This window comes from Oreochromis aureus, linkage group 14 (assembly GCF_013358895.1).
Source record: "Oreochromis aureus strain Israel breed Guangdong linkage group 14, ZZ_aureus, whole genome shotgun sequence".
Taxonomy (NCBI): Eukaryota; Metazoa; Chordata; class Actinopteri; order Cichliformes; family Cichlidae; genus Oreochromis; species Oreochromis aureus.
Genome location: NC_052955.1, coordinates 39,047,535 through 39,070,067, shown reverse-complemented (window position 1 = coordinate 39,070,067; position 22,533 = coordinate 39,047,535). Strand labels below are relative to the sequence as shown.

General features: G+C 41.7%; 2 protein-coding genes and 1 long non-coding RNA gene across 6 annotated transcripts; all 3 read left to right on the top strand.

Annotated features, from left to right (window-relative positions):
* Positions 1-235: 235 nt before the first annotated feature.
* Positions 236-16,425, top strand: LOC116318009. 4 transcript variants are annotated; one of them, XM_039622531.1, is made up of 5 exons: positions 236-408; positions 10,695-10,879; positions 11,327-11,419; positions 11,522-11,654; positions 15,594-16,425. In XM_039622531.1, the coding sequence occupies exons 2-5, from the start codon at positions 10,790-10,792 to the stop codon at positions 16,202-16,204; spliced, it is 927 nt and encodes a 308-aa protein (XP_039478465.1). In that variant the 5' UTR covers positions 236-408; positions 10,695-10,789; the 3' UTR covers positions 16,205-16,425. The 4 variants fall into 4 exon arrangements, with proteins under 4 accessions (XP_039478465.1, XP_039478467.1, XP_039478466.1 ...); XM_039622533.1 differs by lacking the exon at positions 236-408 and adding an exon at positions 3,627-3,681; XM_039622532.1 differs by lacking the exon at positions 236-408 and adding an exon at positions 9,976-10,058.
* A 114-nt stretch (positions 16,426-16,539) lies between these two features.
* On the top strand, positions 16,540-19,975 carry LOC120443477. The gene is made up of 3 exons (XM_039622238.1): positions 16,540-16,626; positions 17,581-18,696; positions 19,654-19,975. The coding sequence occupies exons 2-3, from the start codon at positions 18,120-18,122 to the stop codon at positions 19,794-19,796; spliced, it is 720 nt and encodes a 239-aa protein (XP_039478172.1). The 5' UTR covers positions 16,540-16,626; positions 17,581-18,119; the 3' UTR covers positions 19,797-19,975.
* Positions 19,976-19,998: 23 nt separating this feature from the next.
* LOC120443476 lies at positions 19,999-22,148 on the top strand. Its single transcript, XR_005615442.1, has 4 exons — positions 19,999-20,023; positions 20,138-20,233; positions 21,876-21,958; positions 22,054-22,148. It is a non-coding gene; the product is annotated as an uncharacterized LOC120443476 (long non-coding RNA).
* The last annotated feature ends 385 nt before the right edge of the window (positions 22,149-22,533 follow it).

The window sequence follows — 22,533 nt, the reverse complement described above, 5'->3', positions numbered from 1 at the left end:
ACAAAACATTTTTTCTCCTTCATTTCTGTCACACAATGCTGTATGAAACATTTCTCGCGGTTAGTATCATGGTTGCTAGGCAACCTGAACAGCGCGACGAAGGCTAGACCGTCCCATTTCACAAGCCTCTCACTTCCGCGCCCGGCGTGACTTGTAGTACGCACCGTACCTAGTACGCGTAGTGTGCGTACTTCAAGCGTGCATACCCTGAATTGGGACACAGCCTTGGTGTTGTAAAGGCTCACCTTTCAGCACATTCACTTCACCAGATGCACCTTGTTTCTTTTCCTCACCTTTGATTGGGGGTGGTGCTTGGCCTTAATTGCACTCACCTGTCACTCGTTATATAAGGACTGCACTCACCTACCCCTCACTCTTTCTTCACTCCAACATGGGGCGGCAGCTGAGGTGAGTTTCTGTTTGAGTCTCCTGAGTTCATGTATTATGTTGAGTTACTTAAATCATACTTTATGTCCTTTTTAGAGATAGCAGTCAATGTGTCTTTCCTTCCTTTACCCATTATTCAATAAAACGACAAAACCTGTAAATGATTGACTGCTTATTCTCATTCTAATCGGATGAGCCCATGACGATGACTACTTAAACCCTGAGCCTTCCTTCCTCCAAAACATGGTCCTCCGAGCCGGAGTAGTGTTAGCATCATGGATTCACAGCAGCCATTGACTGAAGATTTGAGAAGTTCTGGTCGTGAAAGGCGACCTCCTACCCACCTGCAGCAGTATGACGTTCAGTACCTTGGAAGTAGAAGTGCTAGATGTGATACAGAGAGTCAAACAGAATGCCAGCATAGTGACAGACACACATGGGCTGCAGGATCCTGACGGAGAGTCAGAAAGCCAACCAGAGGCATGCCCTGCTCCTTTACCCACCAATCAAGATGAGGTGATGAGGGAACTCCTGGTGACGATGAGGGAGATTAGGCAACTCATGATTCAATTATCTCCTCCCCATTCTCGCAGTTCCTCCAGATCTTCTATTCACACTGTCTCATCTGATGAAAGCAAATCCTCTGTATGCGGTTTACAAGTCATTCCCCAAACACATCAGCAACATGAGCAGTTCCCAGTGATTGATCCAGCAACATGTCAATCACCCTCTCAGCCCCCACAGGTTAGCCATCACTCTGGTGCAGTTCCGGCTGCTAGCCCTCCTTTCCCTAATTCAACAATATTAGATGCTGCAGTTCCTTCAAGTGGTTTGCCTAGACCAGCTTTTCCTACACCAGATGTGACTCCTTTTAATTTCCTGGCCACGCCACTGCAAGGCCCGCACCAGATTTCATGTGTTCAACCTGCTGTTCCTCTAGATGAAGACCCCGCTCAACCTCTCGTTTGCATTCCAGAACCAAGGCAGCACCCTCCTGTAAAGCCGCAACCAGCTACATCTGATGTTTTGAGTGCACAAAAACCTTCGGTACCCATTACTGCTAGTTCTAGTCACCCTGTTAGCACACCCTGTTAGAACACATGTGTATAAGCTTGAGGGTCCTTCTTTCCCAGACCTTACCAGTGAAGATGAAATCCAGTATAGGCTGTTACGAATGGCCCTTACTAACCTGCTTGACCCTCATGAGACAGAGCACTTTAAATATCATGTCCTTCTCGATCATCTGAAAGTAGACCAAGCTAAACGGTTAGCTATTTCCTTTTCCTATGCTCCTGACCCATACACTCAAGCCATCACAGCCCTTGATGAGAGTTATGGGCAACCAAGACAGCTAGCATTGAAAGAGCTACGGAATATACTGGAGCTTCCTCCTATCAGAGCAGGTGATGGTCGGACTCTGGATAACTTTGCTCTTCGTGTACAGGCCTTAGTTGGTTTGCTTAGCACTATGGGTGATCAAGGATGGACAGAACTTAATTGTGGCTCCCATGTCGATCGCCTACTTGAAAAGTTGCCCGCAGAGCATTCTAGTCGCTTCAAACGGCACATTTACAGGGAACAAGGAGATATGATGTATGACTTATCTTTGTTCTCATCCTGGTTGCAAATGGAATGCAAGTGTCAACCAAGAAAAGACAGTCCTGTTTCATCCTTTAACCAGCCACGACCTGCCCGTAAGTACACCTCTCCACTCACTGTTGAGTATTACATGGGACAAATGCATCCGATCCTGTACAGGCAACACAACCCATCATAATGACTAAGGCAAGATGTGCATATTGCATATTGCTGCTCACCTGAACATCATATTAGCAAGTGCCCTGAGTTCATTAACAAGACAAAGGATGAGAAGATAAACTGGATAAAGAGAAACAAACGGTGTTGGCGTTGTGCTAGAACTCATCAGGCTGCAAAGTGTGATCTGAGGAAAGCATGTGCCTCCTGCATGGGACGACATCTACAGATCCTGTGTGAAGTGAATCAGAGACCTAGAACTGAAGTTAATCCTGTAGTGAGGACACTGTACTTTGATAAACCTAGTGACTGTCCTAGTGTACTATTAAAAGTTGTGAAAGTGCTCCTGCGTAATGGCAAAAGAACTCTTGAAACATATGCCGTACTTGACGATGGCTCCCAACATACCATGCTTCTGACATCTGCCGCTCAGCATCTCTACCTAACTGGGAAAGCTGAAAAATTATCACTCAGAACTGTCCATCAAGAAGTTGAAACCATTCAAGGTTCTTCTGTGAGTTTCCAGATTTCTCCCATCGCACATCCAGAGAAAACTTACACAATTAATAATGCCTTCGCTACAAGTCACTTAGCACTTTCAGACCACACCTCCCCCGTATCATCTCTCCAACGAAGATGCAAGCATCTTCAAGGTATCCCATTACCTTTATTAACAAAGCAGCTCCACTACTGCTCATAGGCTCTGATCATACCCACCTTATTACGCCTATTGCACCAGTTAGACATGGACCATTTGGATCTCCTGCAGCAGTCAAAACCTGCTTAGGATGGACACTCCAAGGTCCAATCACAGACTTCCAACCCCAGAGCAGTTCCACGCATGCCCAATGTTTGTTCACATCTTCCAGTTCAGGTGAACCGCTCCAGCACATCCTCGTGTCCACTGATGGCTCTGAATTCATTCAGCCACCTCCTACTCTACCATCAGCAGTACCTACGTCGTCACCAGCAGTGCCGCTATCACCAGTTCCACCGCCTGTGGCTGCCATTCCGCCAGTGGTCAGGGCATCGCCTGCTCCTGCATCACCTGGTCCTGCATCACCTGGTCCTGCCTCTGCCAAGCCCCGTAAATTGCCCCCAGCACCTGCAAAACTGCCTGACGGTCTGCAGGTCTGGGCCTGCAGCTGCATCCCACGCGGTTGGCATTTGGACTTGGTTTGCCGCCACCGCTGGCTACATGGTCATCCCCCTGAACTGTCTGGCCTGCGTTGTCGACCTCCAGGTCGACCCCCTGAACCTATATTAGACCTATAGTATGTCTGATTCCTCTGCCCCCGCTTCATGAAAAGAACAACTCTAATCATTTGAACATATTTCTCAGTAGAAATATAGGGGCGGCTGTTGTAAAGGCTCACCTTTCAGCACATTCACTTCACCAGATGCACCTTGTTTCTTTTCCTCACCTTTGATTGGGGGTGGTGCTTGGCCTCAATTGCATTCACCTGTCACTCGTTGTATAAGGACTGCACTCACCTACCCCTCACTCTTTCTTCACTCCCACATGGGGCGGCAGCTGAGGTGAGTTTCTGTTTGAGTCTCCTGAGTTCATGTATTATGTTGAGTTACTTAAATCATACTTTGTCCTTTTTAGAGAGAGCAGTCCATGTGTCTTTCCTTCCTTTACCCATTATTCAATAAAACGACAAAACCTGTAAATGATTGACTGCTTATTCTCATTCTAATTGGATGAGCCCGTGATGATGACTACTTAAACCCTGAACCTTCCTTCCTCCAAAACACTTGGTTTGTTGCTTAATTCCCCTTTTTCTTTATTGACAGCAACACCGGAGGGAAAACATATATTCTTTAGCAGTTCACGCTTCACACAGAATGGAACAGGAAGTGAAGTCACCTATAATCGCCAAAACAAAATCATCTCCAAAATAAAATGACAATCAGAAAACGTCTTTACAAAATAAAATGAATTAATATATTTACTTATGAGAACACAAATCTAACACTCCCCCTTGTTCTCATGCTGTTAACCCATAGCAGCTCATGCATTTCCAAAGAACAATTTTTGAAACTTACTGCGTCTTACTCTTGTAACTGGTTTTGTTAGTATGTCTGCAGCCATTTTTTCTGATGGACAGTGTCCAATGCAGATTTTCCCTTCATTTAAGGCTTCATGAATGAAGTGATATTTCACATCAATATGCTTCGACCACTGTCTGTTCACTGGATTTTTACTCAAAGCAATGGCCTCTTGGTTGTCCCCAAACAGTTTGGTACATGTGTACCTTTTTCTGTCCATGCCGTTTAACAGTTGGGTTAAGTACATGCTTTCCTGAGTAGTGGTTGCAAGACCAATGTATTCAGCTTTGCATGTTGTGAGTGCCACTGTAGGCTGTTTCTTTGTTTTCCAAGATGTTAATGGTCCCTGTTTAGTAAGTGCAAAACAGTAGCCTGTTGTACTGCGTCTGTCTTTTACAGAGGATGCCCAGTCAGTCACTGTAAGCAATTTGATCTAGATCCTCAACGCTTTTCTTAAAGATCAGTTCAAAGTCATTTGTGCCTTTTAGGTATCTGAGGACTTGTTTTGCCGTTACCAAGTCCCCTCTCGTGGGTTGAGCTAGCTTATATCTGGTCTCGTACACATCATGGCATATATCAGACTGCCCACTACTTCTCTGTACTGTCTTGAATTAACCGTCTCATTTGCATCACTTCCTCCACATGTAGTAGTATCAGTTTTTAGTTCACACGGTGTGGATCTGGGTTTGCATTCTGACATCCCAAACCGTTCCAACGTTCTTTGAATGTGCCTCTTCTGATTCATCCTGATTTCACTGTCTTTTTGTACAAACTGTATCCCAAGAAAACTGGATATTTTTCCCAAGTCTTTCATGTTAAATTTTGACCTCATTGTTTCATTGAATGTGTTTAACAAGTTAGTATTGCTAGCCGCAATGATCAAGTCATCTACCCAGATGATAACAAGTAGAGTTTCATATTCAGTGTCCTTCCTGTATACACAGTGATCAGAAAGGTTTCTTTCAAATTCATTTTCTTTCAAAGTCATTTTGTTCAAGGTAGTCATTCAAGAGTTTATACCAGTTTCTACCTGATTGTTTTAACCCATAAAGGGATTTCTTTAATTTGTACACCAAATTTTTCCTGACTCTGTTTGCTCAAAACCTTCTGGTTGGTCCATGTATATTTCTTCCTCAATGGGAGCATGCAAATGTGCAGTTTTAACATCCATTTGGTGGATAATAAGATCATTCTGGACTGCTATTTGCATTAGGACTCGCGCAGATGTCATGTTTGCTGTTGGTGCAAATGTATCTTGGTAGTCTATTCCTTGTGTCTGGTTGTAACCTCTTGCTACAAACCTGGTTTTGAATATTTGTCCTTGTTCAATTTCTTTGAGGGCATAGACCCATTTTCCTCCAATGGTATTTCTACCAGTAGGTTAAGTAGTCAGTTCGAATGTGTCATTCTCTGTCAGTGAGTTGATTTCTTCTGCCATTGCCTGTTTCTACCTTGGTGCCTCTGGTGACATCAGCGCCTCTTTATAGGTTTGGGGGATTCCACAGGTTGCTCTGTAACAATAATCAACACTTACAGAAATTACTTTAGCTAACTCTTTGCAGTTAGATGTGTAATCCTCTAAATATTTTGGAGGTTTCCTTTCTCTGTTAGGATAGCGTTCAGTTTGGTTTTGCTCATCACCCTCATTTCTTTCCATGTCAGGGTTTGGTTCATTTGTGTTGGCTTCCTCTTCTCTAGGAGGTCTGTTCTCTGCTGCATTTTCATTTTGTTGTTCTGTACTTTCTTTTGAAGGCACTACATGCTCATAAGTCTGAATTTCTGTGTCATATTCATCAGTCTGTTTGTTGTTCAACAGTGTTCTTCTTGATAAATCTCACGAGTCTGTGTTTTGACACTTTTCCTGTGTGGGGGATATAAACCAGGTATGCTGGGCTATTTTTTTACTATAACCCACAAATATTCCTTTTTCACATCTGGGATCAAGTTTCTTGTGATCATGTATGTAGGCATAACAGTCTGACCCAAATATCCACAGCTTTGAGAGATTTGGTCTTTTCCCTGTTAACATCTGATATGGTGTACTTTTAGTCCTGTTACTGTAGCATCTGTTGCAGGTGTGTGCTGCATTTTGAATGGCATAAGGCCATAATTCTTTTGGCAGTCCTTTTTCTAGTAAAAGACACCTCCCCATTTCAAAGAGAGTTCTCCATTGCCTCTCAGCTGTGAGAATATGGTGCAGATGTCTCATGCTTTATGCCATTTTCCCTTAAAAGAGACTGGAAGGAACTTCTTGTGAACTCGGTGCCATTGTCCGATCTAATGCACTTAACACTGCCGTATGGTGCACAGTCAACTAGAAACTTTGCCGTCGCCTCTGTGGTGTCACTTTTCTGTTTTAGGAAGTAAACTGACACTGCCCCTGAAAAATCATCTGTGAATAATATAACGTATTTATGACCACTTTGGCCACTTGGTTCAGTGGGGCCGGCTAGCTCAGTGTGCACCAACTGTAATGGCTCACTTGCTTTTGGGTCACTTTGCATGTTTCTGCTGTTAGTGAATTTCCCTTCTGTGCACACATTACAATCTAACATGCCACTGCCTGTGATTTTCATGCCATCTACAACACCAGGTAGCTTTAACACATCACTAACATTACAGTGTCCTAAAATTTCATGCCATATTTTCACATCACAAGTCACATTAACAGTGTCACAGGACATGTCATTGAATGATGTTTCATTATTTACCATTTTCAAATAGTACAGTCTGTTGTATTCTTCGATGGAGAAGACCGTCCCATCTTTGTTCACTAGTTCATTCTGTCCCTTCTTGAAGACCACCTGTGCTCCATAGGTTGTAGCTGCCTTCACTGGGAATATGCTCTGAGGGTAGGATGGGATGAACAGAGCATCTGTCTGATGGTGGTACAGTGGCCTTGTATGTCCCGTAGAGAGACGTTGGCATCTCCCCTCTTGAGTGCGACGTTGTTTGTCCTGGGTCCATCAGCGAGCTCCATGTAGTGTTTCTCAGGATCAAGTCTCATCAAACTTTATGAATTTGTTCTTCTCTGTAATGATGTGTGAAGTAGGATCACAGTCCACCATTAGTCCTTCTCTTATTATGTCAGTAGGCAGAAGTCTTTGACTAACTTTAAATACAAAAGTCTGCTCTTCTTTCTTGTCCTCTTGTTTTTCTACATTTAGTTTCGCATCATCTCTGTACTTGGTTTTTCTTCTACATGTCTCATCACTGTGTGTCGAGCTTCTATGGTAGCTACACCACTTAGGTGTTCCCTTTTGGCGACAATCTTTTACAATATGTCCTCGGTTTCTGCATCCATGACAGGTGATTGAGGTTAAATCAACCTTCATCACATTATCCGCTTTCACTTTGTTGTTGAATTTGTCTGTTTCCTCCTAACTTCATAGGTTTGAAACGTTGGCTACCATAGCAGTATAGCATTGCAACATGGCATTTGGGTCTTCTAACTAAAATAGGAAAATAGGACATACACCCTGCCATGACACCAGTCAGTCAGAAGTGCCAGCTTGATGCCGGATCTGGACCAGACCTGTTTTCAATGAGCCTGGGCCACATGCCAGATATAGCATGCCATCACATAAACAGTGCCATCTACACCAGGCCTGGCCCACATCTGGATGACATACCACTTACCATACCAGAAGTCAGCCAGCAGTGCCGGGTTTGACACCAGATCCAGGCCAAGCCTGTCTGCTATGTGGGCAGAAGTTGTCTGCAGCATGGCAAGGAAGCAAAGCAGGGCAGGAAGATGAGGTGCCCCGGGCGGCAGCTTTGCAGGTGAATAGTGGAAATACAGACACTGTGCCACCTGAGAGTATTTTCAATATTACATCTGCAGATATTCAGGCGGCACAGCAGGATGATCCGGCCATAAAGGAGGTGCTTTCTCTAAAGATGGAAAACTGGAGTCCTAATGAAAGGGACAAAAGAAAAATGAGCAAACAAAACGACTGCTTTATGAATGGAAGAAGCTGGTGGTGGAGAAAGCAATACTATGTCGACTGACTCGTCAGCATAAACAACTTGTGATTCCTGAAAAGCTGAAGCCCCTGGTGCTGAGAACACTTCATAATGACATGGGTCATGTTGGTGCCGATAAAGTAACACACCCTGCCTGTGAACGGTTTGAATGGTCCAACCTGCAGCAGAGGACTATGTAAACAAAAGGTGTCTGTATTAAACAGAAACGTCCTTGTCTTCCCCAAAGAGCTCCGATGGGACATATTACAGCAGGTTACAATGGCTGGCTGGTATTGGTCATTCATGAACAACGCCATATCACCTGCAAAGCAATCCAGTAGAGAGACTTAACCGGACCCTCCTTCAAATGCTGCGTACTTTGGTGGAGGAGAAAGAGCCAGTGGAAAGATCACCTGGCCCATGTTATACATGCCTATAATTGTACAAGGCATGAGGCCACTGGGTTCTTCCAGTTTTTCCTCCTATATGACGGATCTCCACGTTTGCCTGTGGACTTGCTGTTTCCACCCAAAAGAGATCCTGAAACATCAGATCGACAGTCATGTACACAGAAATGTGAAAAGAAGATGCATTTTGCATATGAAATTGTAGCAAAAACAGTGAGAAATCCTCTGCTAAGAGCAAGAGACAATATGACCGTGCAGGGAGAGGTATTGTTCTCTGTCCAGGTGACCGAGTGCTTGTGAGAAACCTGTCAGAACGAGGCGGATCTGGCAAGCTGCGGGCGTACTGGGAGCAGGTAGTGCACCGTGTGGTGGAAAGAGTCAACAATGCACCGGTTTACAAAGTACAGCCTGAAAAGGGTCTCAAAACGGTGCGAGTACTCCACAGGAACCTACTGCTTCCAGTAAATTAACCGCCCCTGGAGGAAACTCCTCTTTCACAACATGAAAAGAGACAATTCAAGGTAACAAAACAGAAAACGGCAGTTGTTGACGCACATGACCAAAACGCCGACAATTCTGATGAAGAATACTTTTACCAAAAGATTCCATGTTACAGGCTGAGATCTCGACAGGAAGAACAACCACAGACAGTGCACCATCCTCAGGCTGAGCAAGAGCCACAGCTCATGAATGTCACCCTTCTGTCGTGCAGGAAACTAACATCCCAGATCAGGGTGAGAATGTACCGCAGGCACACTACAGAGCTTATGAGGATGTTGCACTGGAAGACGAACATCACACTGAGCCAGACTTGCGTAGCAAGCCACCAGATAATCCAAGAGCTGATGGGAATAAACGGCAAGAAGACATAGAGACTGTGAGGAGATCGCAGTGGACTGCCACAGGCCAAGAGAGATGTTCACCTATAAAACCCTGGGACAACCATCATACCAGCAGTGTGATGCAGGGGTGAACTCTCTCCTGCTCATACCCTCTCTAGGGTATTCCCAGTACTCTTCCACTCCCATACTTCACATACCCACATCCATACCTGGACAACTGTTACTCAAACACAGTAACTAGACACATACATCCCTTAACATGAAAAATGTCAGGAGACATAAAAAAGTAGGTTAGAATATAAAAGGTTCAAATGTGTGTTTAAGCCATAAATTTGGATTGAACTAATAGTTAAAAAGTGAAGAAATAAAAAGACTTATAGGGATTTCAGTTCAGTCTGTCTTCATACAAGGTAAAAAAGGGGACATGCCAGTTATATCTTTTTTGTGTTATTATGTCTTTAATTGCTGATTCAGTGTTATCCCACTACACTTTAATTGTTCCATGGCATTACTTAAAGATACCACTAGGTGGCGCATAGCGCTCAGGAGGAGCGTAAACCCCGCTTGGAGACAAATCTGAAGAATAAATCCTGCAGTTGAACTGTAAACAAATTCATGATATGTGCCTCTTTATGTTAATACACAGGTGGGTTACTAGTCCTCAAAATGACTCATACGTAACACAGTAGAAGCAATAAGACTGTTATGAACATGTCAAATGAAAGTATAAAGTTATAAGTTAAGTAATGCCAAAGAATTGTACTTAGAATGAGATCGTGACGTGAACGTGGTCGTGCTAGGCTGATGGACTTGTTGCTAGCGGGGAAAATGAGCTTCAAGTACCGTAGCGATGCTAATGATCGTTTTCAGTTGTAGTGTTTTCTATGTCTTGTTGAGGTAAGAGGAGATGCAAAGGCTGTAATTATGCTTACATAGCCCACTAATGTGCTGTATATGAATGGTTATTTGCTATTCATTGGCTGTGAGTTATAATATATTGTATTTAGTGATGCAAGTGATATGTATTTGTAACCTGAACACAGGCTGAGGTACCGTGGCCAGTGTGAGTGTTATATATTATTATGATGGTCAGTGTATACTCGCTAAGGTTATTCCTGTACTTCTTGACAATGTATTGACAGCTGTTATGCCACACCTTACAGAATTGCTGGTTCTGATGAGAGGTGATTAATGAGTTGTTTCCTTGTTGAGGAAGCGAATAAACCCTGCAGTTGAACTGTGAACAAGTTCATGATCTGTGCCTCTTTATGTTAATACACAGCTGCGGGATCTAGGATCGCACCCCTCCCGGGCACCTGTCAGAGCAGGGGGGCAACATTTGCCCGCATCACCACTGTCCCACTGACATCCAAATTCATGCAGCAGCCAGATCACCACTCCTTGCAGCTAATGAAAGTCTTCCGAAGTAGAAGAGGAGCTTTGCCACAAAACATTAACAATGACAAGGTGTTTTTTGTGTTTTTTTTTTTTGTTTTTTTTTTTTCTGATAAAGGTCTGTCCATCAATATATTTTTGTATTCAACTGATTGTATTATTATTGTGTGAATGCAACTGTTACTTATTATTCTGAACTCTGTATGGATTTTTTTTTTTTTTTTTTTGGGGGGGGGGGGGTTGCTATAACTTTTGGCATTTGTTCCTGTTATTCTTTCTATAATAACCTTTTCTCACAAGATTTTTTACAAACTAGATTTTGAAAAATCTCCCTAAAATTAAAATTTCAACTGTTTAAACTGCTACTTTCAGCTGCAGAAACTATTAAAAATTTCATTTATTTTGTACTTTTCAGTGATTACTTTTTGTTTCTTCCTTTTAGTTTTTTTTTTTTTTTCTTGTGTTCTTTACTGCACAATACAACAATAATCTTGCACACTGCCCTTTTCTTTGCTGCAGGATGCTGCCATTGAAACTAAAAGAACTCGTGTACTGAAAGCACGAATTGTTTATCTCAGTGAAGACCCCGAAACTCTCATAAAGGAGGACACTGTAAGTTTAGTGGCCTCTGCTTTCAAAGATTTGCTTTGTTGAAGGAAAGAGTTTTTTGCAGGTTTGTGTTCTGGCTAAAGATTTATTTCTTTAAATTTTGAGGATGACAACCATTCGGCGATGCGGCAGATGATCCTGGGAATCTTCACCATTAAGATGGAAGCTGCAGAACCCACAGATGACCTTGAAGGTGTTGGAATAATCACTGGAGGTGTCCAAGTGCTTCATGACCTTGGTAACATTGCAAATGCAGTCGCCATGTTGTTTGGCCTCCTTTACTCACTGGTCTTGAAGCTGCCCCACAAAGCTTAAGTAGACATTTGAGGTTTTACAAAAAATTGTCATGGAACTTGATGGAAACTGTCTCTCAACAAAAGCTCAAGATCTAAAAACAAACAAACAAAAAACGTTTGAATGAAGAGTTCAGACAAGAAATTGCAAGAAAACAAAGGAGCAATGAAAGACAGTTTAGTGTAACCTTGAAATGAAACTGCAGAACACTTGGACAAGGGTTTGTGTCCCCAACCATCAACAGAACTGGAATGTTTTGGATCCAAACATTGAACTACCAATGGTCTTTGAAAATGATGTCTGGATATGTTTTAGCAGACAAATTTTTCATATGAGATTTTCATTTTATGTTGGTCAGGGAAGGGGGCTCCCAGCTCTGACTGCGACACACTGGCCACCTGTCCAGGGTGTACCTCACCTCTCGCCCTAAGACAGCTGGAGAATGGATGGATGGATGGACAGGGAAGTGTGAAAAATAAAAAATGGAGAATGTAACAAAGATTGGCATGAAAGACGGGCAATAAGAGATGTCACAAGGGTTGCGTACCTTAAGTAATTATTTTCTGTTTCTCCAAAACTTGGTATGTGTAGTTCCTTTCTGCTACAGAGTCCATTTGTTGTTGGTTTGCTTTTTAAACAGGATTTGACACAATATTAACACAGCATAGAAAATCACCAGCTATAATCTTATTAATGTAAGAGTGAAATAGAACCACTTTTCTCACTTATTTACTGTTTAGTGAAAACTGTTAAACATTATGCCCAATAAAGAAGAAGGAAAATGTTTATTGATACTCAGAGATATGCTTCATTAGTAATAAATGTTTGTTCCACAAAACTAAAGTGCTGTAACTTAACTACATGTCCTGGTTTAGTAAATCAACTTTAAACTACTACGGTTATACCAGTTAAAACAGGTTAAGTAAAATAAAATCCAGTGCCACACTAATTTAAGAGCTGCGAAGTATTGTTTGATTGGTTTTACTAAATACGGTTAACTTACTTATGTAAATAGAACTTAATTCAGTATAATGAAATATTTATGTTTGCATTAATCAACACATTTAAGAATTTTTGTTTTGGTCACTTTAATTAGGTGAACACAGACCTATTATTTGAATCAAAGCTGACCAGATAAGGTTGGAATTACCTGATTTTCTTATTAGTTACACATAAGTTACTTATTTGCATCTTAATAATAATTTAGAATTAGAACAAAACTCAGTGGAAATTGTTGACGTAACTGTATTACGTAAATTGAAGTTATTTTTTTGAGTGTTGATTGGTTTGAACATTTAAGAATATCCGATTTCTTTGCCTTGGGATATTTTGAGTTGTTTTTGCAGTACATTTTGGGTTCTTATGGAGTTGCACCGTTAAATGCAGTCCAATCAACCGACGTCAGCCAAATCGCTGAATCTGAGCAGAGACTATAGTACTGCAGTGCGCACTTCTGAGTTCACCCTGCTGCTTCTATCAGCAGTCACATCATCTGAGGGGAACCAGTGACCTGCAGGCAGTCCTACGCTATAACGTTGCTTCCATCATGTTTGACCGATAATGTGGAATATGCTTTGGATTATGAGCCGTTTCTATCCTTCTTTATGCTCTTCCCGTTATTCTGGTACATTTTGGTGTTTTTGGTTAATGTCACAGCTGTGTGATTTTATGAGGCTATACTGTATAAAAGAGGCGTTACTTTAATTTGCCAGTTTTATTTGACTTTACAACATTTACGGAGAGAAATTTTCAATAAAAATGTTATAAATGCAGCAGCTCCATAGGCTATTGTAACAGCGCAACGGATCGTTATTTATTCAAGTTTGAAATTCGCGTTTGTAAAATAGTTTAAAGTCAGTGTCCTCAAAAATTGCGCATAAATAAGTGTACATAAGTGTTTGTAACACATTTCAGGTGAATTTCACTCTGTACAGCTACAACGGGGAAAAAGGCGAAACATTTTTATCAAAGGCGCAGCTAAATAAAGCGACAATATTTCACAGTACAACAACCTTATTATACACGTTTTGTTTGTTTATATATTCATTTTTATTCATTCATTTAAATATTTTTATTTTTTTCCTGCATGAACGTGATTTCTTTTCTATTTTTTTTAAACGGACGGCCTGACTCAGTTAATTTTAACAAAGGAAATAAGCAAACTTAATTAACGTGATGAATTTTCTTTATGGCTTTCAGTTATTGATACTTGTTTATAAAGAGACGAATTAATGATTAAAAACACATTACATATTACAATAATACAATAATTAAAATACTTATGGGTCGAAACTGTGAAACTAAATGAGAATTATTATTTTTTTAAAATCTGATAATTATAGGAAACTTATTCTGAATAAATAAAGCATAAATGTTTATCACTCCGTCGCGTGCGTGACCCTGGTAGTCAAGGTGATGAGGATGACGTGTAGAGCGGCAGGTATAAAAGCAGAAGCCAACAATCGAATTTGGTTTTCACATGAGAGTGCTAGCAGGAGGTTAGTTTGATAGCGCTGTGAAAACCTGTTTGCAAAACTTTGCAAACGACTCCCAAAGTTTCAAAGCTTTGAAGGAAGGACGATCCAAGCACCCAAAAATGAGCTCCAGTGGAGTACGGCGTGAGCAGTACCTGCTCTCCATTGGTGTCACCCGTATTCTTGATGAGCGCTATGGTAAAGCTTAGTAAGCTAATAAGTATAATAGAATATTTAAGCAAACAAATACACCTTAGACTGGCCTTTTATTACTTTAAAGCGAGTAAGATTTCACGAGTGCGAACATTTCAGGTGAAATATATCAAACTTTAGAAATATCAATTTTGGGCATTTTTTTTTTTTTTGAAAAATGCTAACCCCCCCACTCAATTTAATGCACGCGCCATGGAAACGACGTCAGTTATTAGAACCTGCGGGAGGCTGACGTCAGTGCGGTCATGCTGGAGTCCCGTTTCTGTATGTGGAGGGTTTGAGTTTACATGTTTTGGCAACTGGCCCTGAATTAGACGATAAAGTTAATAAATTACGAACCTGTATAGAAGTATGATGGAGCTGTGAGAGTTCACAGAGGCACTCGTTGAGCTTATAGAGCTGGCAATATTAAATAAAAAAGATATAGCCTAATTTCGAGGGAGATTATGGAGTCATGTGGACATGTGACCAAATTTGATCTTATGTGCAAAATCAGTTATGGCTACTGCGAGATGCTGAATTAAGTATATCATATTTATGTGAGTGCATTGTGTATTGCCGTGTCTGTACAGGTGTCCAGATGTATGTTATGTGCTCGGTGAGAAATTGAAACTGTGTGCATGCAATAAGCAGGTTGGAGGTTTCTCACCTGACTTTAGCTGTTTTATTTTCAAGAGATTGATGCTTAAATAAAATAAGAACAAGTGCTGAACATGAATTCATTATTAAACATCACTGAAACTCTACGCAGCCTTACTGACAATGTGTCCACAATTCTCAAACATTATGGATTACATTCATTTATCATGAAATGTTGTTCGCAGTCACCAAGAACACACAAAGTTATTCTTTACTATGAGCTGTAAATTTTTAATTTACATGCAGCTAAAATGTGAATTTTGCAAATGATTTCTATCAGCAGGACATTTTTACTGTTTAAACATGCTAACAAGCAGAGTTTGGTGGTGTGGTCTTTGGTTTAAAACATGAAATTTAGTCATTCACAGTGCAAAATCCTTTTTCTCACCTTCTACCAATCTTAATGCTTTCATAAAGGATGAGTTCTGCTCTGGGCCTCTCATTGCCTGTGTGTAGAAATAGCATATGATGATATGAAGCCATGTTTTGACATTTAAATCCGTAATTTGTCTGATTATGTCACGATTAACACAGAGGACCTTTTTGTTTTCTCGTAGCTGAGCTGGTGAGTTCTGTCAGCGTACGCCAGATGTTCGTCACCAACCTGAGAAACCGTCCTTTGAGCCCCAGCCATGTGGACTCGATGGAAAATCTGGTTCTCTCATTATACCACAACCTGGTTACGGGGACGAAGGCGTTTCCTTATATTGCCTTCAGGGGATTCTTTAACAAACTGCAGCTGAGGACACCTTTCACCCATGTGCCAGAGAGTCAGAGGGAGAACAACATGCCATCTCCTCCTACCGACTCACCAGCTGGTTTAATGGTGCTGCCTGCAGGGTCCCACCTCCATTCACGGTTGCTCACACCTCTACTTCCAGAGAAGGCAGATCTTTCTGTCCTGAAGGCAGACCGGAGGAACTGCGTCTGCACCCTGCATGTCGACGGCCGCACCATCACTAGAGTCATTTCCACTGTGTACTGCACAGAGGAGAGGGAAATGACAAATCGCTGGAGAGTTACAGACTACACCTCTGACGGCACAGTAATCATGTCGGTGCTCTGCCAGTTTCTGAAGAGGTTTACACAGGGTGCAAAGAGGAAGCCTGCAGAGGAGGAGAGCAGCAGCAGGAGCCCCCCTCCACCAAGGAAACGTCTCCGGCTGTGATCAGTAATGAAGCCTTTCCTGGACATATGGCATATGGATGTTACATATGGATGTTTCCTCGTGCTTTGGAGCAAACTTTCGAACTCCTCATGTCTGTGCTGTGTCTGGAAAGGCTGGAAACACCTCTCCATCTTACACAGAGACCATCACCATCACGGCTCGTCTGAGGAGTTATTTCTGTACATATGTATATAGTTTTTTTAAATTATTGAGATACACAGGTCAGCGCGTTTTCAGTGCGTCTTGCACTTTTCTTTATTTCTTGGTGCTGGCCTGTTTTTTTTTTGATATGACTGCAAGGAATAGAAGACTGACTGTATTATATAATCTCATGTAAAAATGAACCAATAATCCATGAAGACGGTGCAAAGTGTAAATTATCATCTGCTGCATCTCAGACATTGGCGAGAATGAACAATGTGGTAAGTAAAAAGTAAAGTTTTGTCTCTAAAATGATGTCCCAAAATATTAGAAAACATCTAGTCCAGCCTAGAAGTAATAAATGCATGAAGTAGTTTTTCAGCATCACTCTGAGACAGGATATTTCTTATTTTAGAGATATTACACAAAGATTGGAATTGGAAGAAATCAATTCTAGATATTTGTCTAATATGTGCATTGAAGGACATGTCCTGGTCAAAAATGACTCCAAGGTTCCTCACAGTGTTACTGGAGGCCAAGGTAATGCCATCCAGAGTAAGGATCTGCTTAGATACCATATTTCTAAGATTTTCAGGGCCGAGTACAATAACCTCAGTTTGATCTGAATTAAGAAGCAGAAAGTTAGCGGCCATCCAGGTCTTTATGTCTTTAAGACATTCCTGCAGTTTAACTAATTGGTGTGTGTTACCTGGCTTCATGGATAAATAAAGTTGGGTGTCCTCTGCATAGCAGTGCAAATGTATGCTATGCCTTCTAATGATGCTGCCTAAGGGAAGCATTTAAAATGTAAACAGAATTGGTCCTAGCATATCCATAATTAACCTTAGTGTGTGAAGAGGACTCTCCATTTACACGAACAAATTGGAGTCTATTAGATAGATATGATACAAACCACTGCAGAAATCAATACCTACAGGATGCTCTAATAGCTTTAATAAAATATTATGGTCAACAGTATCGAACGGTGCACTGAGGCCATGAGAAGATGATGTGTAACTTTCACTAAAGCTGTTTCTGTGCTGTGATTGGTCTGAAATCTGACTGAAACTCTTCAAATAAGCCATTCCTCTGCAGATGATCTGTTAGCTTTTTAAAATTATTTTTCAAGAATTTTTTTGAGGTAAAAGGAAGGTTGGAGATAACTAGCTAAGACAGCAGGGTCAAGAGATGGCTTTGTAAATCAGTGTTTGGGTTTTTTGTGTGACTATGTACAGAAGAGAAGTCTGAACAGACCAACGGCCTGCCAGAGAAATCTTCCTCCAAGCACTCCGCTTCTCCATCTGTGGAGCTGCAGCTCAACCCTGGCCAGCTGCAGCTTGACGGTCTACCTCTGGGGGCTGGAGCTGCAGGCCCTGGTCTACGAGTGGCCCAGGTACGACTATTGGACCGCAGAACCAGCAGCAGGCCAAGCAGCCGACCTGGGAGTCCAAATTCCAACACTTCATCCACCCCAACCCCCTCAGAGGAGCAGAATGATGGAGAGGAGGAGGCAGCAGAGCCCGAGGATGAAGTTCAGGGTGCAGAGCTCGAGCGTTCTACAGTTTCTGCTCCGACCCTGTGACTCCTCAAGAGGCCCTTTCAGCTCCTAATAGCAGCTGCTATGGAGAGAAACCCCATTCAATTTCAGCTGGATTCAGGATGTCATCGCTCTCCAGTGCAGTATCATGTGACACCTATCCATCAAACAGAAGGCCTCATCAACAGAGTGGGACTTTGAGAAGCAAATACACAATCAAGTGGACCATCAGAGGACATGAAAACTCAGGCCTCATTAGAAAGGACTTCTTCCCCTGATGCCTGCTCTAAAGCTTGCAGTACACCCAGTGACTCCCAGGGGGCCTCTCTTTCCAAGGACAGCCCATCAGGGCTAGTTCTTTGCAAATGCACCGTGACACCATGTCAGAACTGTAGGAAACCTAATGGACCTCTGGAATTGGTTCAGCCTCCCAGAGCCAATGGACCTGTAGACTGTAACAGTGCCTCAGATTCCTGCAGGCAGGCTGAGCTACAGAACAGACTGAAGCCTGGGAAAACGCCATCAGACTCAGCTTCTGCCTCTGCACTGGTGAACCACATAGGAACAGAAATGGTTAAGAAGGAACCCGAGAGCTCTGTAAATGCATGTGCTCAACAGAACTGCCCCACTGCCCCCACGATATGGCCCCACAGTGGCCATCAGAACCACAGGAGCCAGACAGAGCCCCAGGAGGAGTGTATGAGCACCGATGAAAAGCCCTCCTTCTCAATCACCAGCAGTTCCTTCACAGATGCACCATCTAGAGGCAGCCAGGAGCACGACTCAGTAAAGTTTGGTTCAGCACCTACTCCAGGTACACATCATCAGAAATGTCAAAGCTGCAGTCTTAATGTTTCACTTTATACAGCTAATGATAATAATGATACTATAATCTAATAATTATTATATTACTCTCTCCTCATTATACATGTAAATGGGGCCATGGGGTGTATGAGAGAACATTTAATTTAAGGCTTTAGCAACATTATTTTACACATTTAAATCAATATAAATACATTTTTAACGTTAAAGAAATTGTGTTAATAGTCATGCTGTTAGGCTGAATTATTATTATTATTATTGTTATTATCATCATCTCCACTATCATAACGTCTGTTTTGTGCAGCAGGAAACATTGCATTAAAGCATAGAGAAGGCCTCAGAACTGAGAATGGTTATATGCTCACCTTTCTTCACTGCAGGCACTACATGCTTGTTTGAAGGCTTACACACATTCACTAGCACACTTTAACACACATGCACACAGACCAACTCTACTTCATCCAGGAGCTGCAATACTGTCAGAACTCTTTTTTTCCCCTTATAATGTAAGAAAGAACTCCAAGAAGATGGGAAGAAGGCCATTTTATTTTATGCTTTAGTCTAGGATACATGGGATGCATAGCTTATTTTATTTGGCAGGTCACTTAAAATTCTTATTCCGTTATTTCTACTGTTAATAATTTATCTGTTTTTCGTCTTTAGGAAAATGTTTCTTCAAGAAAGTGGAACTGTGATTTTGATATGGGATGTAAATACAATGAAAGAGTTGAGCTTTTTGGCAGATAATGTATATAGTTAAACTGTCAAAACAAGTGGGAACAAATGAGAAGTTCACTTTGAAAGACCTGAGTTTTCTCTCTTTTGAATATTTACTATTGCTATTGATCCTGTGCACTTTTTTCCTTTATAGTGAACTATCAAAAACTAGTCCTTCTCTTATCTCATCTCATCAATTTGTCTGTTATTTTTTTCTTCTCCTTTCCCTCAGACATAAAGGCTGCTCCTGCACTGATGGACTCACTGCTGCCCAACACACTGTCCTCCATCACCAACCTGTCCAGCTGCATGAAGGATGGAAAAGAGGAGGATGGGGGTGAGTTTGTCACTCTGTGGCCACATGTGACACTTTAAGAGCCTTTGTATTGCTGTGTTCTGCTATGAAGCACACGAAGATGTAATTAGCTTCTAGCGGTTGTGTTTGTGTTTTTGTGCACGGATCGAGCTGGACAAACTGGATGCAGAGATGATCGAGCTCTTGGCCAATCAGAGGATCCAGCAGCTCTTTGCTCCCAAAGTGCCCAGTACTCAACCTCCCCACCACCAGCACTACCCCAAAACCTCAGCACCCCACCCAAACAGTAAGACACCTTTGCACTACAATTTAGTCTGTTTACTTGTCAAGAAGTCAGTTTTTCTGCTGTTTGATTGCTGTTTTGTTCTAATTATTAAAACCTACACTCTCCTCCTTCCAGGTCAGAAAAAGGTGCAAGCCCGAGCGGTCTTTTACCCTCTGACAGGAAAAGGAGCAGCTGTCAGCATGTGCTATAGGACGTTACACATAGGATCAGGTAGGACATTCTGTCGCTGTGACTTTGACCCTGCTGCGTTCTGTGCCCTGGCTCTGAGCAACTCTTAGGTTTCAGCTTTGATGGGGAAAGGTTCACGTAGGAGAATACAATTAAAGCTGCTCTGACGTACTTTTATAAAATCATACCAGTTCACCAAACTCCAGTTAAGCATGTTTGATTTAGGTTATATTCTTGCCTTGTGACTAAAGTTTAGTAAGACAGAAGTAGAACATAGGTAGGGCCCCATTATACCTGCTGTGTGGTGCCTGGCAAATGTCACCATACAGCAAAATTGATGTTACATGTTGTAAGCTGTCATCTCTGCTGGTCATCCATACACTTCTCCATTTTTATAGTCTGATGCATTGTTCCATTGCTGCTGCAGCTGGGTTAAAGTCTGTTTTTAATGGCATTCTAACATCATATCAGTGCAGAAGTTCAGAGATTCACAGGTTATACAGAGGGAGATGTTGAAACTTGGCAAAAACCTTGACTTCTTCTCCTTCTATACCAACGCTGAATTGGAGGACTGGATATAGCTGTGTGATGGTATTACCGGTGACACGCAAAGCTGCCAACACAGCAGGTATACCAGGGCCTCTGGTTTGGTGTCTTGGACCTGAGCTAATCACTCCTACAGATATAAAATGGGAAGTGATGCAGAAGCAGGTTGTGGAAAAACTAACAACACGCCATGATTCATTAGCTTGCAGAACCACCAGACATTCTTGTGTAGGTTTGCTGATGTGCTTGGAGTCATTGCACTGCCTGATCCTAGGTGAATTTTTTTGGACTTTACCTCCTGGGAATATTTTGCAGCTGTCTTGAATGTTTTCCACTTGAATAGTGAATAATCCTTCTCATGGTACAATTATGAGCGTGTTTGGGACTGGCTTTATGCCACTTCAAATACTGACGTGCAGCACTCATTTATTCTTTAAGACGTCTTTCCTCTTTGGCATTATGTTGACACACACCAGAATGCTTCTGAGTTTATAGAGGTGGTCACTCATGCTGATAATCAGTTAATCAATTGCGTTTGATTAGCAGTATGTACCTGCTACTTGCCATCTTTATTTCTATGGAAGCAGTAAGGGTTTGCTTAGTGTTTCATACACTAATTCTGCATTTTGGCTTAGTTTTTGTCAAATACATGACAGTGTAATGTCATATTTTATAGTTCATCTGAGGTTGTATTTCAAGACCTGCGAAGACCCAGATGATTTTCATTTTGTCCTAATATGTAAACCTTGACAGAAGGTATCCTTTTAACCATGACTGTACTTCTGTACGACAGGCAGCAATACACGACAGAGTATAATATAATAATATATTGAGCCTGTACTAGCTCCCAATCTCTGCATTAGTCAGTTTGAGTGATAGTTGATACCTTCATCTTTAAATCGGAATATTTTAAGCAAGTTGTCTGTGAAAGTAAGTTGTTAGACCTGTGAGGGTTACAACAGGACCATGTGGAATAAAAACTATTGGACAAAAACACAATATGTCACATTGGAGTGCAGGACATTAAAATACATTTTGACACATCAATATTGCAGAAAAAAAAAATCCATGTTGCAAATCTATATTCTTTGTGTTGTGGGAAAGGGTGTTTAAGTCTTTAACTATTTTTTTTTTTAAGGTGCTGACATGGATGTGTGCCTTACAAACTACGGTCACTGCAACTACATATCGGGGAAACATGCCTGTATTTTCTATGATGAGGTAAGGCCTTTAAACTACATCACTCTGCAGAGTGCTCCTGTGGTTGTTAGTGACCAAGATGTAAATTGTGTGTGTGTGTGTTTGTCGTCCTTCAGAATACAAAGCATTATGAGCTTCTGAACTATAGCGAGCATGGCACCACAGTGGATAATGTCCTGTACTCATGCGATTACATGTAATTAGTTTGTGCAATATAGTGAACCAATGACAAGAAAACTTTTCACCTTCTTGCTGTAATTCATACCTTACAGTGGCCTATGAAATGTGATGAGCTATGTGTGCTTATTCTTAAGTGAATAACATTAGCTTACTAAATAAATAAAATAAATAAGTGAACATCATCATTAGCTGTCTTCAGTCAGCCCATGTTATTGGACTGCAGCTGCTGGCTCTTGTTCTGCTCAGAGTCCCAGTGAGCTCATTGTATTGTATTCTCATTGTTGGAGAACTGCACACGAACCAGTTCTCCATCTGTTGTAGGTTCTGGTCAGAGTGCCAGCTTGAAGTGCAGGGGAAAAAACAAACCAGTTTGGTGTTGGAGTTCTTCTCCATCCATAATGGCGATCTAGCCAGCG